This window comes from Astyanax mexicanus, chromosome 20, assembly GCF_023375975.1.
Source record: "Astyanax mexicanus isolate ESR-SI-001 chromosome 20, AstMex3_surface, whole genome shotgun sequence".
In the NCBI taxonomy this organism is placed as follows: Eukaryota; Metazoa; Chordata; class Actinopteri; order Characiformes; family Acestrorhamphidae; genus Astyanax; species Astyanax mexicanus.
The window spans coordinates 2,756,027-2,769,762 of NC_064427.1; the positions used below are offsets into that span (position 1 = coordinate 2,756,027).

At 39.1% G+C, this 13,736-nt stretch overlaps 1 protein-coding gene across 2 annotated transcripts in view; it reads right to left on the reverse strand.

Moving 5' to 3' along the window:
- cntnap3 (contactin associated protein family member 3) overlaps positions 1 to 13,736 on the reverse strand; it is a 158,316-nt gene that overhangs the window by 79,962 nt on the left and 64,618 nt on the right. For both annotated transcript variants that reach the window (XM_049468997.1, XM_049468996.1), the window contains exon 5: positions 9,831 to 10,034. In XM_049468997.1, coding sequence (XP_049324954.1) covers positions 9,831 to 10,034 — 204 coding nt within the window. The remainder of the gene's footprint in view (positions 1 to 9,830; positions 10,035 to 13,736) is intronic.

Below are 13,736 nucleotides of genomic sequence, written 5' to 3' on the forward strand. Positions count from 1 at the left end.
ACCAAAATTTGGTCCGAACAAAAGAGGTAGAGGTGATCAAAATAGGCCTTGCGCTGCTCAAAACATGCAAACGGCATGAACTTATTCTCTTAATGAATCATAAAACTAAATAAAATAAACCAATTAGTTTGCCAGTTGCCTTTATTCCCTTTAAGAACTAGGTGAGCTCTGACTTTGGTGCTCATTTAAGGGAACAGTAATGATATTTTATTCTTTATTCTGTTTATTGTCGAGTAAAACGTCGACTTTGTGCTCTCTGTAGATAATCTCAGAATCTGCATTGTTTGGAAATGGTGCACTATCAATGAAAATACATGTTCTTTTTAAGTTAAACAAGTGCTGTATGTTAATCTACACAGATTTACAGTAAGCTAAAAAGTAGATTTCCAGTATTTTAGCGCGGTTAGCAGTGCTTAGCGCTAGTAAATGCCACCCGGCAGTGCTACACATGAGCTAGCGGTGCATCTCATGTAGCTTGTTTTAACACGGTAAACATGCAGACTACAGTCTGATATACTCAGCTCTCAATGGCAAAAGAGCTAGCTTTGTGGCTAATGCTAGTACTGCTTCAGCCTTAGTGCTGGAGAACCTTCTCTGAAAACTCACCCTTTATAACTCTGTACTTCAGCAGAGTGTCTATAAAGTTCCTTAATACCTGACTGGTAGAATTCATACTGGACTTTAAGGAGCACTGTCGATTTTAAGTGCGTCTTATAGTGTGGAAAATACGGTAATACTCTCTGAATACTCTCGCAAAATAAATATGATTAAGTAACAAAAAAAAAATTCAAAAAAGAGGAAATGACTATTAATATTCAGATATTGATCCTCATATAACCAGACTTCCTTCCAGATATTTAAAACTTCCATTATAACCAACAGGGCCACATCTGTGTCTGAGCTGCACTGAAAAACCCAAATAAACCCACTTTCTTATGATCCCATAACCCCCCACTGCTCCTAAAAACCGCAACCAACACCTCCGACACGCTGCTCTTCTGAATCCTGCCTTTATTTCACATAAAAACAGCCCGAATCAAACGCTGTATCAATCACAGCCTGAGCATTAATTCAGAAGCAGCGCTGCCAGTGTTACACTTTCATATCTGAGACGAGAGGCTTTTTAAATCGGCGTGGATTCACACCGCCGCCCCGCCGGGTTCAGAACCGCTCGGCGAATGAGAGCTCTGGATTCACCGCCGGTGTTTTTGGATCAGTTTAAAAGTGAAGAACGGAGCGGCGCATCAGGAGAGACGCTCCATTCTGATCATAAAGTCGAGTTTATGCTGTTTTATTGCCAATTTTTTGAGGCAAAAGAGCAACAGACTGGAACTACATCAGTCTTAGACTTCTTATCTGCCTTTATCTGAGAACTGAATCAAACTAGAGATTCGCTGCATTGAGTTAAGAGGGCTCTATCGTTAAATATATCGATAATCGCACAGTTAAAATACCCTTTAAAGTTAAGAAATTAATCTACTCTGATGGGTGTGGTGGTCTGGAAGTGAGGTGAGTTCAGGTACATTTCAGGTGGCGGGAAACACAGGTGCACCACTGGCTGATTAAAACCCTGACAACGGTCAACAGTCAGCCACCCAATCCTATCTATCCTGCAATGAAGAGTAAAATAACATTAAATTAACTCCTTAGTGTATCTTTATATATTTATTTTTTATTTTTGTTTTGTTATGAAACACATTTTTTTGCATTTATTAGCTTCAGAGGTCATGTTTACTACTTCAATATTAAAAAAAAAAAAATATCAAAATGTCATTTAGTCAAGGTGACAAAACTTTCGCATTAAAACCAGAAGAAAAAACACGTAAAAATCTTAAAACAGAACAGAACAGAAGAGCCACTTAAGGCTAAACTCAGGTCTACACTGAAAAAAATGTGGAGTAGGATTTACTTAAAAAAACCTTGTACACGTTTTACACACAGAAATACTAAGTAAATTTAACATAGCATTTTTTTAAGTAAAATTTACTTGCATCTCCTTACAGTTTTTATTAGTAATACCAAAGTAAAATTTACTACTGAAAGCAAGTATTTTTTACTTAGTTATATTTTGATTAAAAATTACTAGTAAAAACCTTGTACACGTTTTACACACAGAAATACTAAGTAAATTTAACATAGCATTTTTTTAAGTAAAATTTACTTGCATCTCCTTACAGTTTTTATTAGTAATACCAAAGTAATATTTACCACTGAAAGCAAGTATTTTTTTACTTAGTTACATTTTGATTAAAATTTCTGGTAAAAAACTAGTACACATATTACACTAAAAACTCCAAGTATTTTGTTAATAATGGGCACTGCTTAAAACACCTCCCTGAAAAATGAAGACACACAATATCCACAAAATATAATTTTATTTTTAAACACAAAACACACAGTAGTGCTTGAAAATATCAACCCTTTTATTTGAGGCAAAGCTACAACGTTTACACAGCCACCTCATGGTGGGACACCTAGGGTAAAAAATAAAAATAAAAAACTTGTAAAATTATATTTCTGGTGCACAAACGCACATGCGCGCACACACACACACACAAGTAATTACTGAGGCAAAAGGTGAAACCCCCGCGGAAAAGCGCTGGCCAAGGGCATAGTTACTGAGGCAAGTAGCTAATGCTAGTGAGGGCCATATACTACACAGTAAGCTCGGCTAGCCTCGTGGTAACTGAGCCAAGTAGCTAATTCTAGTGAGGGCCATAGACTACACAGTAAGCTCGGCTAGCCTCGTGGTAACTGAGGCAAGCAGTTAATGCTAGTGAGGGCCATATACTACACAGTAAGCTCGGCTAGCCTCGTGGTAACTGAGGCAAGCAGTTAATGCTAGTGAGGGCCATATACTACACAGTAAGCTCGGCTAGCCTCGTGGTAACTGAGCCAAGTAGCTAATTCTAGTGAGGGCCATAGACTACACAGTAAGCTCGGCTAGCCTCGTGGTAACTGAGGCAAGCAGTTAATGCTAGTGAGGGCCATAGACTACACAGTAAGCTCGGCTAGCCTCGTGGTAACTGAGGAGTTAGCAAATGCTAACGGGAGTCATATAATACACAGTAAACATGGCTAGCCTCATGGTAACTGAGAGGAGGTAGCTAATGCTAGCGGGAGAATAGACTAGGGCACTTTGTCATAAAGCTGGGGGGTTAGCTAAATGCTATCCGGAGAAATTAGCAAACAATAGCGGTGGCCAGGCGCCGAGTTAATTAGCCGCGGTAGCTAACGCTAACACGATACCGGGGCGGCTCATATTACACACAACACACTTATACCCATATCAACACTCTTATACCCATATCACATTATACACTTCAACATTTACTTATTTCCCACCTGGATAAAAGGATGAAGAAAGACGCGTTCAGCAATCATCTGACAGGCAGTACCTGTTATCCCAGAGCCACACTCTAGCGCCCCGCATTAAGTTGGGGCGTGTCTAACGTCTGACGTCACACGAGCGTTCTTTTGGCAACATTTTACTTGAATTTCTTTAGTTAATGTAATGATGACAACATTTCAGTAATTTTTACTACAGTTACTACAGTTAAATTTACTGAATGTATTTAACTAAATGGGAAGACACACAATTACGCAGAAACTCCAAGTATTACACTGAATTATACATTACATTTTTGAGTAATTCTCAGAATTGATGTTTTCATGTAGAAATTACTTTAATTGTCCTTGTTGTATTTACAAAGTCAAAAAATCATTTTTTACAGTGTAAGGCCGCTCTTAAAGAGAAACCCTGCAGGATGAAAGCGTGGCGCTCACTCTCGCGTACACCGCTCTGCTTTTACAAACGTTACAGATGTTAATGCTCGATAAAAGCGGAGTCAAACACAGCGTACAAAAAAAAAAATACTGCAGCTCAGGGAGCGGCTGTGACACGGCGAGTCCCACAGCAGCGTAAATCTCTCCCCGGCCCGAACCCGAAAAGACCACCGACGCCATTAACGCCTCGGCAAGACACGAGCAGAAAATACACCGAGCAGAGCGAGCAGAAGCATTATCACACCAGAGAGAGAGTCTGAAAACGCCCAATCCGGATCTCCTAAAAGCCCATTATCATCATACCTGATGGCGATGGTCAAAGCCAGATCTGCACCAAGAGCTCTTAGAGCTTCCAGTACGGCTCGGCTTGAAGCTCCATCCCTCAAAACACACAGAACACAGACATCCAGACTCTTCTCTGTGCTGCATCACCAAGGTGGTGGAATGAACTTCCACTGGATGTCAGAACAGCAGAGTCACTCGCCGTCTTCAAACGTCAACTGAAGACACATCTTTTTAAAGAGTTCCTAAACTAATAATAAAATTAAAAAAAAAAAAAAAGGTTCCTAGGGTTCTTAACATGATTAAGTTCTATGTATCTCTTGATCCTAGTCTACAAACTAGCTTTGGATATCTTAAGTAACTTTGAAGCACTGTTGTAAGTCGCTCTGGATAAGGACGTCTGCTAAATACCGTAAATGTAAATGTAAATATAAATTATCAGAGAGGAGACACAGCCCAGATGTGTCTAAAAACAGAAACGAGGGAACGAGAAAATAAAAAAAAAAGTTCAAACGATTCCTTCTTTTAAAATCTTAACCTAAAATCTTAATTTTAAGGATTTTAGCTCAATAATGTAGTTTTTTTTAGACTTTTCAAGCTGGATCCATAGCTTATTTTGTAAATTTGCCCACTGAACAAGGACATGTACAGTCTATAATTGTAAGGGTAGGTTCATTTTAACAGTGAGAGATAGAATATCAAAAATAAAATCCAGAAATGAGGGATTAGAAATGAGGGAATGACGAATGGAAAAAAATTCAAACGATTCCTTCTTTAAAAATCTAAACCATTTTTAGGATTTTAGCTCAATAATTTAGTATTGTAGACTCACCAACGATCGATTGGATCTATTTCTGATTTTTTTTTTTTAAGTTTGCCCACTGAGAATGAAGAATAATTTTAACAGTGAGAGATAGAATATCAAAAATAAAAAACAAAAAATCACATTGTATAAAAATTCTATAAATTTATTTGCATTTTGAAGAGAGAAATAAATATTTAATCCACTACAAACCATTAATTAAGAGTTCTGACTCCTACTACAGACCAGTTAGATACTGGTAATTAACTCATTTCCTGCATTAAAGTGTCTCAGGGAGTTCTGGGATATATATATATATATATGTATATATATATACATATATATATATATATATATATTTTTTTTTTTTATGGGCGTTTTTATCCTCTGTGATTTTATACCTGTCCAGAACAACCATGTACGTGTTTTTCTCAGACTTCCCATCCATCCATACATCCATTATTTAAATATCCTTAAGAATTGATAGATTTGGCTTGTTTTAAAGTTGGTATCTCAGGGTATTTTAAGTTGTTCTCCTGCAGTGATCAGTAATTGTGCACAGAGATTTTCTCTCTGTACTCTGGATGTTTTTCACCTGTTAACAAAGACTGTGACTAAATTATCCGAGCCAACCAATTACAAAGAGTATCCACATACTTTCAGGCAGGAAGTTAAAATGAACAGCATGCGTTCAGTCAGGTGTGTGTTGTGGTTGAGCTGGTGCTGTAGATGCGTTTCTTTTACTGTCTGCCAAATTCATTTCACTTCAAACGCCGCCGCCGGAGCCGCTCGCCGTTCCCTCCATCAGCCGCTACATTTCCTCACAAAGACATGAAGGAGCAGAGCTTTGTGCCGGCGAGAGATGAACACAGGCGGGACGTGATAATTGCTTTGACGGAGTCCGCAGCCCAGCCTTTGTGCCTGTGTGTTTATTTCTTGCCAATTGAAATAACATGCAGTCCTTCATAACAAAACTAACTATTTATTTCTGCACTTGGAAAGTAGATATGAAATGCTGTGAGCAATACCAATATACCAATATCTGTTTTAAAGAGCTAAAAAATCGGCTAGCTGATTATATCAGGTAATCTCATTTAATATCGACTGGATGAAGCGCACTGTGAGCTAAAGCAAGGCAGGTTTATTGTATTCATCTGTGTAGAACACAATACTAGTAGAAAAGCACAAACAAAACAATGTTTTTCCAAAGTCTTTTACGGTAAAAGTGAAGCCAGACCAGCTCTAGCGCCTCTGCTGGCTGGTTGCAGTAATACGATTTGTAACTCCGCCCATTCCCATGTGTTTCAATGACTACGTCAACATCCTCTCCCATTTTCCTCCCATTTTCCCACCCATATTCATTTATTCACCACATCCATCCATCCATGGATTTTCTATCTGTCTGTTCAGCCATTCATCTCTTTGTCCATCCATCCATTTATCTATCCATCCATTTAGCCACCCATCTACCCATCCATGCAACTGCACATCCACCCTTCCATCCATCTATTCATCTATCCACCCCATCCATCCACTGATTTTCTATTTGTCTATCCATCCATCCATCCATCCATCCATCCATCCACTCAGCCAGTCATCTATTCATCTATCCACCCCATCCATCTATTGATTTTTCTACCCATCTGTCCATCCATTCGTCTCTTTGTTCATCCATCCATCCATCCATTTAACCACCCATCTACCCGTCCCTGCATCTATACATCCACTCAACTATCCATCTATTCATCGATCCACCCAATTCATCCATTGATTTTTATACCCATCTGTCCATCTATTTGTCTCTTTGTCCATCCATCCATCCATCCATCCATCCATCCATTCAGCCAGTCATCTACCCATCTATGCATCTATACATCCACCCTTCGATACATCTATTCATCTATCCACTCCATCCATCCATTGATTTTTCTATCCGTCTGTAAATCCATCCATTCATCCATCCATTCATCCATCCATTTAGCCACACATCTACTCATCCATCCATTCTTCCATTCTTTCATCCATCCATCCATCCATCTTCATATATCTGAAGTAAAGAGGTCAAGCCGACCGTATGAGTAGGTATTGAGTCTGGCTCCACCTTTAGGTCTCTACAGCTCAATCTCTAGACATTTATAACTTAATTTCTATAGAGCGGAAGTGAATTGAGGCGTAGAGTCCAGGCTTATATATAGTCAGTGATACAGCACACTTCATACAGAGAGGTCATCCGAAGTACTTTTACATTTGCATAAAATATAGAAAGAGCCACTCAAAGAGAACGCGTCCAATAATAGTCTGTTGAAATTCTGGTCACGGATGACTGGAGCAGCTCCAGGGCTCAAACTCGCAATCTCCCAACAATAAGGCAGCGCTAAACGCTAACCGCTAACCGCTACTCACAGCCCAACTGTCTTCTTTCATGAAGTCAAAGAGAAATTCTCAGAGTCTTAACCCTCAGAGACCCGAGCTCTGATTCTGCTAATGGACTTTAATTCTCCACTTTTAACTGTTAATTGTGAATTTATCACAGTTGACAACAGGGTTGATTAGCATTAGCAGCTTTAAGCAGCACACACACAGACACACACACACACAAACAGTCACACTGAATGCTGGGATGTGATGGAAATGATGTTAGGCTGGCTTACTTATTTCATCTTAAAGCTGCATTACGGAAGAACTGGTGTTTCTGAAATAGTTTTTTTTTTTTTTCTGAAGCTAAGACTTGCTGATTTCCATAATAATGGAATTAACCTACAAAACATTTATTGTCAAATTCTAGACAAAAGATATGTAAATTAAGACTAATGAGTAAGATTTTGGCAAATAAGCAATCGTAAAGTCTAAAAAATTAGTGTAAATATTTTTCCAATCAGGAATAACTTAAATAACTTGGCTTGTGACTTATTTTAAACTCAAATTACTTAAAATATAATAAATAAATAAATAAATAAATATATATATATATATATATATATATATATATATATATATATATATATATATATATATATATATATATATATGTATATATATATATATAAATAATTAATTAGACTTATTAAAGTTACTCCCTTATTACTCCATATGGTGGCGCTATACTTAAATGAATAGGGTTTAAAAAAAACTGCAGTGAAGAATTTTGGATGTTAAATTATGTGAAACTAAAACCAATAAATCTATAATTCCTGATATTTGATTATTTAGGATTATATTATTTGCATTTTATCCTCTTCAGTAACACAGATGCTGTAAAGTACAATAAAGAATTGTCTTGTGATATACAATATATAATATATATATTTATAAAGTATCTTAATAAAGAATCACAGTATCTTTTAGTATCTTTGTTATCGATATTGATTCCCACTCCTATTAAATATCATTTACTTTCCAGAAGAAACAATAATCATTAATGATTTTGGGGCAAGCTATAAAAAAACAATATATGGACAAATATATAGGCGATTGGGACGCCCCAATACCCTACATATTTGTCCATATATTGTTTTTTTTATAGCTTGCTCCAAAATCAGCTGAGCTCAGTGATGCTGCAGACTGGAACAGGCCGTGCTATCTGGCAACCCGGGGTGTGTACTGGTGTACTGGTGAGTCCATTAAGCCAGTTAACGGGGCTTAATGAGCATTTGTTCATTTGGCTCTTTAGGTTTCAGGAGCGTGTCGTGTTTCACATTTACATATATTTGTTGAAGTTGTTTGTTAGTGGAGGACGGAGCTCTGCTGAATATATATCTCCATTACGGCTCTCTCGCTCCGGGATAAAGCCGGCGTTTCTGGGGACGGGCTCACGCTGGGCGAGGCTGGCAGAAGCTCCGGCGCCGCATGAACACAGATGGCGTTCTCAGAGGCTGAGCCCAAAACCGGCGCTGACGACAGTCCTGATCTCAGACTGCACCTGAAATCCAGCGTCTCTCAGGATCTCGTATGAGTGAGCGCAATATATCGCTCCTTACTCGTTACTACAATAGAAACATCTTTATATCGTCTTTAACCAATCAGAATCAAATAGTTTAAAAGAGAAATTGACCTAAACACACACCTCAACACATTTCCAGACCACCACGCCCATCACGATAGATATATTCACTATTGAAACAATGCAGGAGGAGATTAAAGAGTGTTAAAGATTAAAGATTTAAACACACAAACACACACTAATATACAGGGTTTGGACAATGAAACTGAAACACCTGTCATCATTTTAGTGTGGGATTTTAGGTTTCATGGCTAAATTGGAGCAGCCTGGTGTTCAATCTTCATTAATTGCACATTGCACCAGTAAGAGCCTGAAGAGTGTGAAGGTTCAATTAGCAGGGTAAGAGCACAGTTCTGCTCTAAATATAAATATTGCAATGCACACTATAACATTATGGGTGACATACCAGAGTTCAAAAGAGGACAAATTGTTGGTGCACGTCTTGCTGGAGCATCTGTGACCAAGACAGCAAGTCTTTGTGATGCATCAAGAGCCACGGTATCCAGGGTAATGTCAACATACCACCAAGAAGGACCAACCACATCCAACAGGATTAACTGTGGACGCTGTAAGAGGAAGCTAGCTGTCTGAAAGGGATGTTCGGGTGCTAACCCAGATTGTATCCAAAAAACATAAAACCACGGCTGATCAAATCAGGGCAGAATTCAATGTGCACCTCAACTCTCCTGTTTCCACCAGAACTGTCCGTCACCACAATCAATTATTGTGGTTTAAAACCAGGTGTTTCAGTTTCATTGTCCGACCCCTGTATATCAGGTAAATATAAACACCCATAAAATGCAGTATCTTACTCTCCATCACTAACGTCAGATGAACATCACCTGAACGCATGCCTCTTTTTTAAGATTTGAGGGCACAGTATTGCAATAATGACCCAAACAGCTCATTATTCCAGCAGTTTTAAGCAACAGAAATATGAGGAATCATGGGAAACGCTACCTTTTCTCAGATGTAAGAAGAGTTTTCCCTTCAGTAACTCCAGAGTGAGGGCGTGCCCGTGCTGGTCCTCCATGTGAATCAGTATTCCGGAGTGGTGCACGCTTTTGAAGTTGGCGGTGAGCAGATCTTTGGCGGACGGGCCGGGGGGCGGATCGAAACTGAAGAGCAAGTAGCTGGTTCCATCAAAACTGGCCACGTCAGATTCTGCAAAAAAAACAGCACAAACATCCCATAATCAATGCCGAGTATCGACGCCGGGGCCGCTCACCTTTAGGGGTAAAATGATAATGTAGCGCAGCTTCTTAAAACTCCCTGCTGCTGCTACTGATACTGATGCTGCTGGTGGTGAAAACATGGCGTAATTTTACTGCATTTATTTCTCACTGCAACTTTGTTTAAAACAAATACAGAATAATAAAAATAAAGTGTGGATCTTAACTGATGATCAATACTGTAATTGTTATTGTTTATTGCAAACTTAAACTGTTTTTAATGTGATTTTTAAGTGTAAATTGCATCGCAAACTAATTTAAAAGTTGTTAAAAGTTGCTCTAACAGGGCTTCGAGTGATCCAGCGGTCTAAAGCACTGCCACTATGATAAGGAGATTACTTTTGGATTGAATCCTGGTCATGCAGCTTGCCATCAGCTGCCAGAGCCCTGAGAGAGTACAACTGCAGAGCCTTGTTCTCTCTGGGTGGGTACAGTACAGTAGTTGACGCTCTCTCTTTCCCCTCATCACTCCTAGGGTGATGTGGATCAGCACAAGGCTGCATCTGTGAGCTGATGTATCAGAACCGAGTCACTCTGCTTTCCTCCGAGTGTTAGCGCTGTGATGCTACTTGGTAATGTTCAAAAAGAGGCGGAGTCTGACTTCACTTGTATCGGAGGAGGCGTGTGCTAGTCTTCTTCACCCTCCTGGTGTTGGAGCATCACTTGATAAGGGGAGAAATAGGAAGAAATATGCAAATACCTTCTGATCTTTTTGTTGAGGAACATTGTTTTTAAACATTTCAATATTTTCTCATATATAAAATAAGACTAAATAAATATATAAATATATAAAATAAGTGTCCGGTTCAGAGGCGTGACCCTAATCCTGAAGGCACATCCCGCTCTGTCTGATAATAATTAGTCTGATAAGGTCAGCTGGCCTTTGCCTCCTCGTACTGAATGACTGATACTCCAATTAACTGAAGAATCAACTGATACAGCTTTCATTCTTTGGCATTTTCACTCTTCCAACTCAAACTGCATCAGGCTCTTCATTCTGAACATGCGTTTGGGTAAATCTCTTATACAGTGCTTAAAATTCCAGGATTTATCTATTTTTAACAGCTTTTAGTGTGTAATTTTACCAAAATATTAAGAACCTTTTTAGTGATCTATAGGCGAGCTTGATTTAGGGCGTATCAGTGTGTCTTTGCTATCGTAACAACAGGAAAAGTACACCTTGAGCATCTGGAAACGGCTAGATATACAGTATACTACTGAAATATACGGCATAACGTATTTTCTGGTGTCAAAAACAAATACAGGGAGTGTATTACTATATTTTTCGCACTATACGGTGCACCAGATTATAAGGCGCATTGTGTGACACTAGTAAGGAACAGGGGTGTCACCATGAAAACTGTTTATTTGGGTGAGTAAAGCTCTTCCTTTTATTCACATTTAGCTTAGGTTTCCAGATTTCCACTAAGGCTGGGTGCAGCAGCATTAGCATTAGCGGCTAACAACTAGCACTAGCTGAGTTTAGCGGCTGTACTTCAGCAGAGTGTCTTTACTGCTCCTTAATACATGACTGGTAGAATTCATACATACGGATTATTAGGCGCACTGACGATTTTTTGGAAAAGTTAAATTATTTTACGCGTGCTTTATATTGCGAAAAATACTGTTTACCTTATTATAGATTGCATTGTATCGTATTGTATATCACCCTCTCTCTTAAATGTAGTGTGATATGAGTTTCCTAATTTAAAAAAAATAAATAAAAATAATAAAATAATAAAAAACGACATATATTTTGAACACTGCACGTAAAAACCACCATATATGAGCAGATGTAATAGGATGTAATAGCTCTATAAGGTGGATATGGTGCATCTCGTAAAGGGACAGTTAATGGGGTGATTTTAATCAGTGCAGGATGTACAGCGTCTGCATACGAATAGATATAATAAAACAGGAAGAGCAGAGAAAACAGTGAGAAAAACACAGAGATGAGTAATTGTGCTCCATCTCCGCACCTCCGCCGACCGCTAACAATACCGGAGATATCAGAGCAGAATGAATCCATCCAGTTTAATTTGGCCAACAATACCTCTCTGCCTCCAGCTGCAGAGCGGCAGAAACAGAACAAACACACACAAAAACAATCATATACATTATTCCTGCTCAACAAAACACCAAACCGCCGCGCGAGCCGCAGCCTTATTGGACGAGAGGACAGGAGGCGAGGCGAGCTGGTCTTTGGTGATAAGAAGTCAGAAACGCAGAGTTTAGCCGCATGCCCGGTTCGGTGGGGCGGGAGACAGATTGGAATTAATTTGGATGCTCATCAGATGCCGCTGCCTCTTTGGTGCTGCAGAGTAAATTACCGTCTCTTTGGGAGCAATCAGCAGGAATTCTCAGCGCTGGCATCGCTGCCTGGCATTGTGCACGTGTGTGATTTCCCTTAAACCTGGCACTGCTCCCCGCAGATAAAGATAAACTGTGAATAACGCAACGGAGAGCTGATTGGAGAATTACCTACCTAAAAAAAAAAGAGTAAATTTAAAACATAAATTTAAATTTAAGCAAGAAATTAATCATTTATTAGTGCTGTCAAGCTAAAACCTTCACCACTTTGCATCTGTAGTTTTTGACATACTATAGATTATGCAGTTTACTTTTTAAAAACTGAGGTTTTGTCTGATTTTTGGCAACCTTTCAACTCAAAAACTTTATTATTTTTTTAGAGACAGGCAGACAGAAAGTATCCAGTTTGGTTGCTAAGCTATTGCTAGGTGGTTGGTTTGGTATCCTAAATCATTGTTAAGGTGTTTTGTAGGTAAATAATGGATGGATGGGGAGACAGACAGACAGACAGTATCAAATTTGGTTGCTAAGCTGTTGCTAGGTGGTTGGTTTGGTATCGTAATTAATTGCCATGGTGTTACAGACAGACAAACAGACAGACAGAAAGTATCCAGTTTGGTTGCTATGCTGTTGCTAGGTGGTTGCTTTGGTATCCTAGATTGTCACTAAGGTGTTTGAAGGTAAAGGATGGATGGATGGATGGACAGACAGAAAGACAGACAGTATATAGTATCCAGTTTGGTTGCTAAGCTGTTGCTAGGTGGTTGGTTTGGTATCGTAATTCATTGAGATGGTGCTACAGACAGACAGAAAGTATCTAGTTTGGTGAATGGACGAATGGACGGACGGACGGACAGACAGACATACAAACAGACAGACAGACAGACAGACAGACAGACAGACAGACAGACAGACAGACAGATAGATAGATAGATAGATAGATAGATAGATAGATAGATAGACAGTATCCGGTTTGGTTGCTAAGCTGTTGCTAGGTGGTTGGTTTGGTATCCTAGATCATCGCTAAGGTGTTTGTAGGTTAAGGATGGATGGATGGATGGACGGACGGACAGACAGACAGACAGACAGACAGACAGACAGACAGACAGACAGACAGACAGATAGATAGATAGATAGATAGACAGTATCCGGTTTGGTTGCTAAGCTGTTGCTAGGTGGATGGTTTGGTATTGTAATTTATTGCCATGGTGTTTGTAGGAGATAAATGGATGGATGGATGGTTGGACAGACAGACAGACAGACAGACAGATATATAGATAGATATATGCACTTTGTAATTTGGAATTACAAAACAGTGACGCTA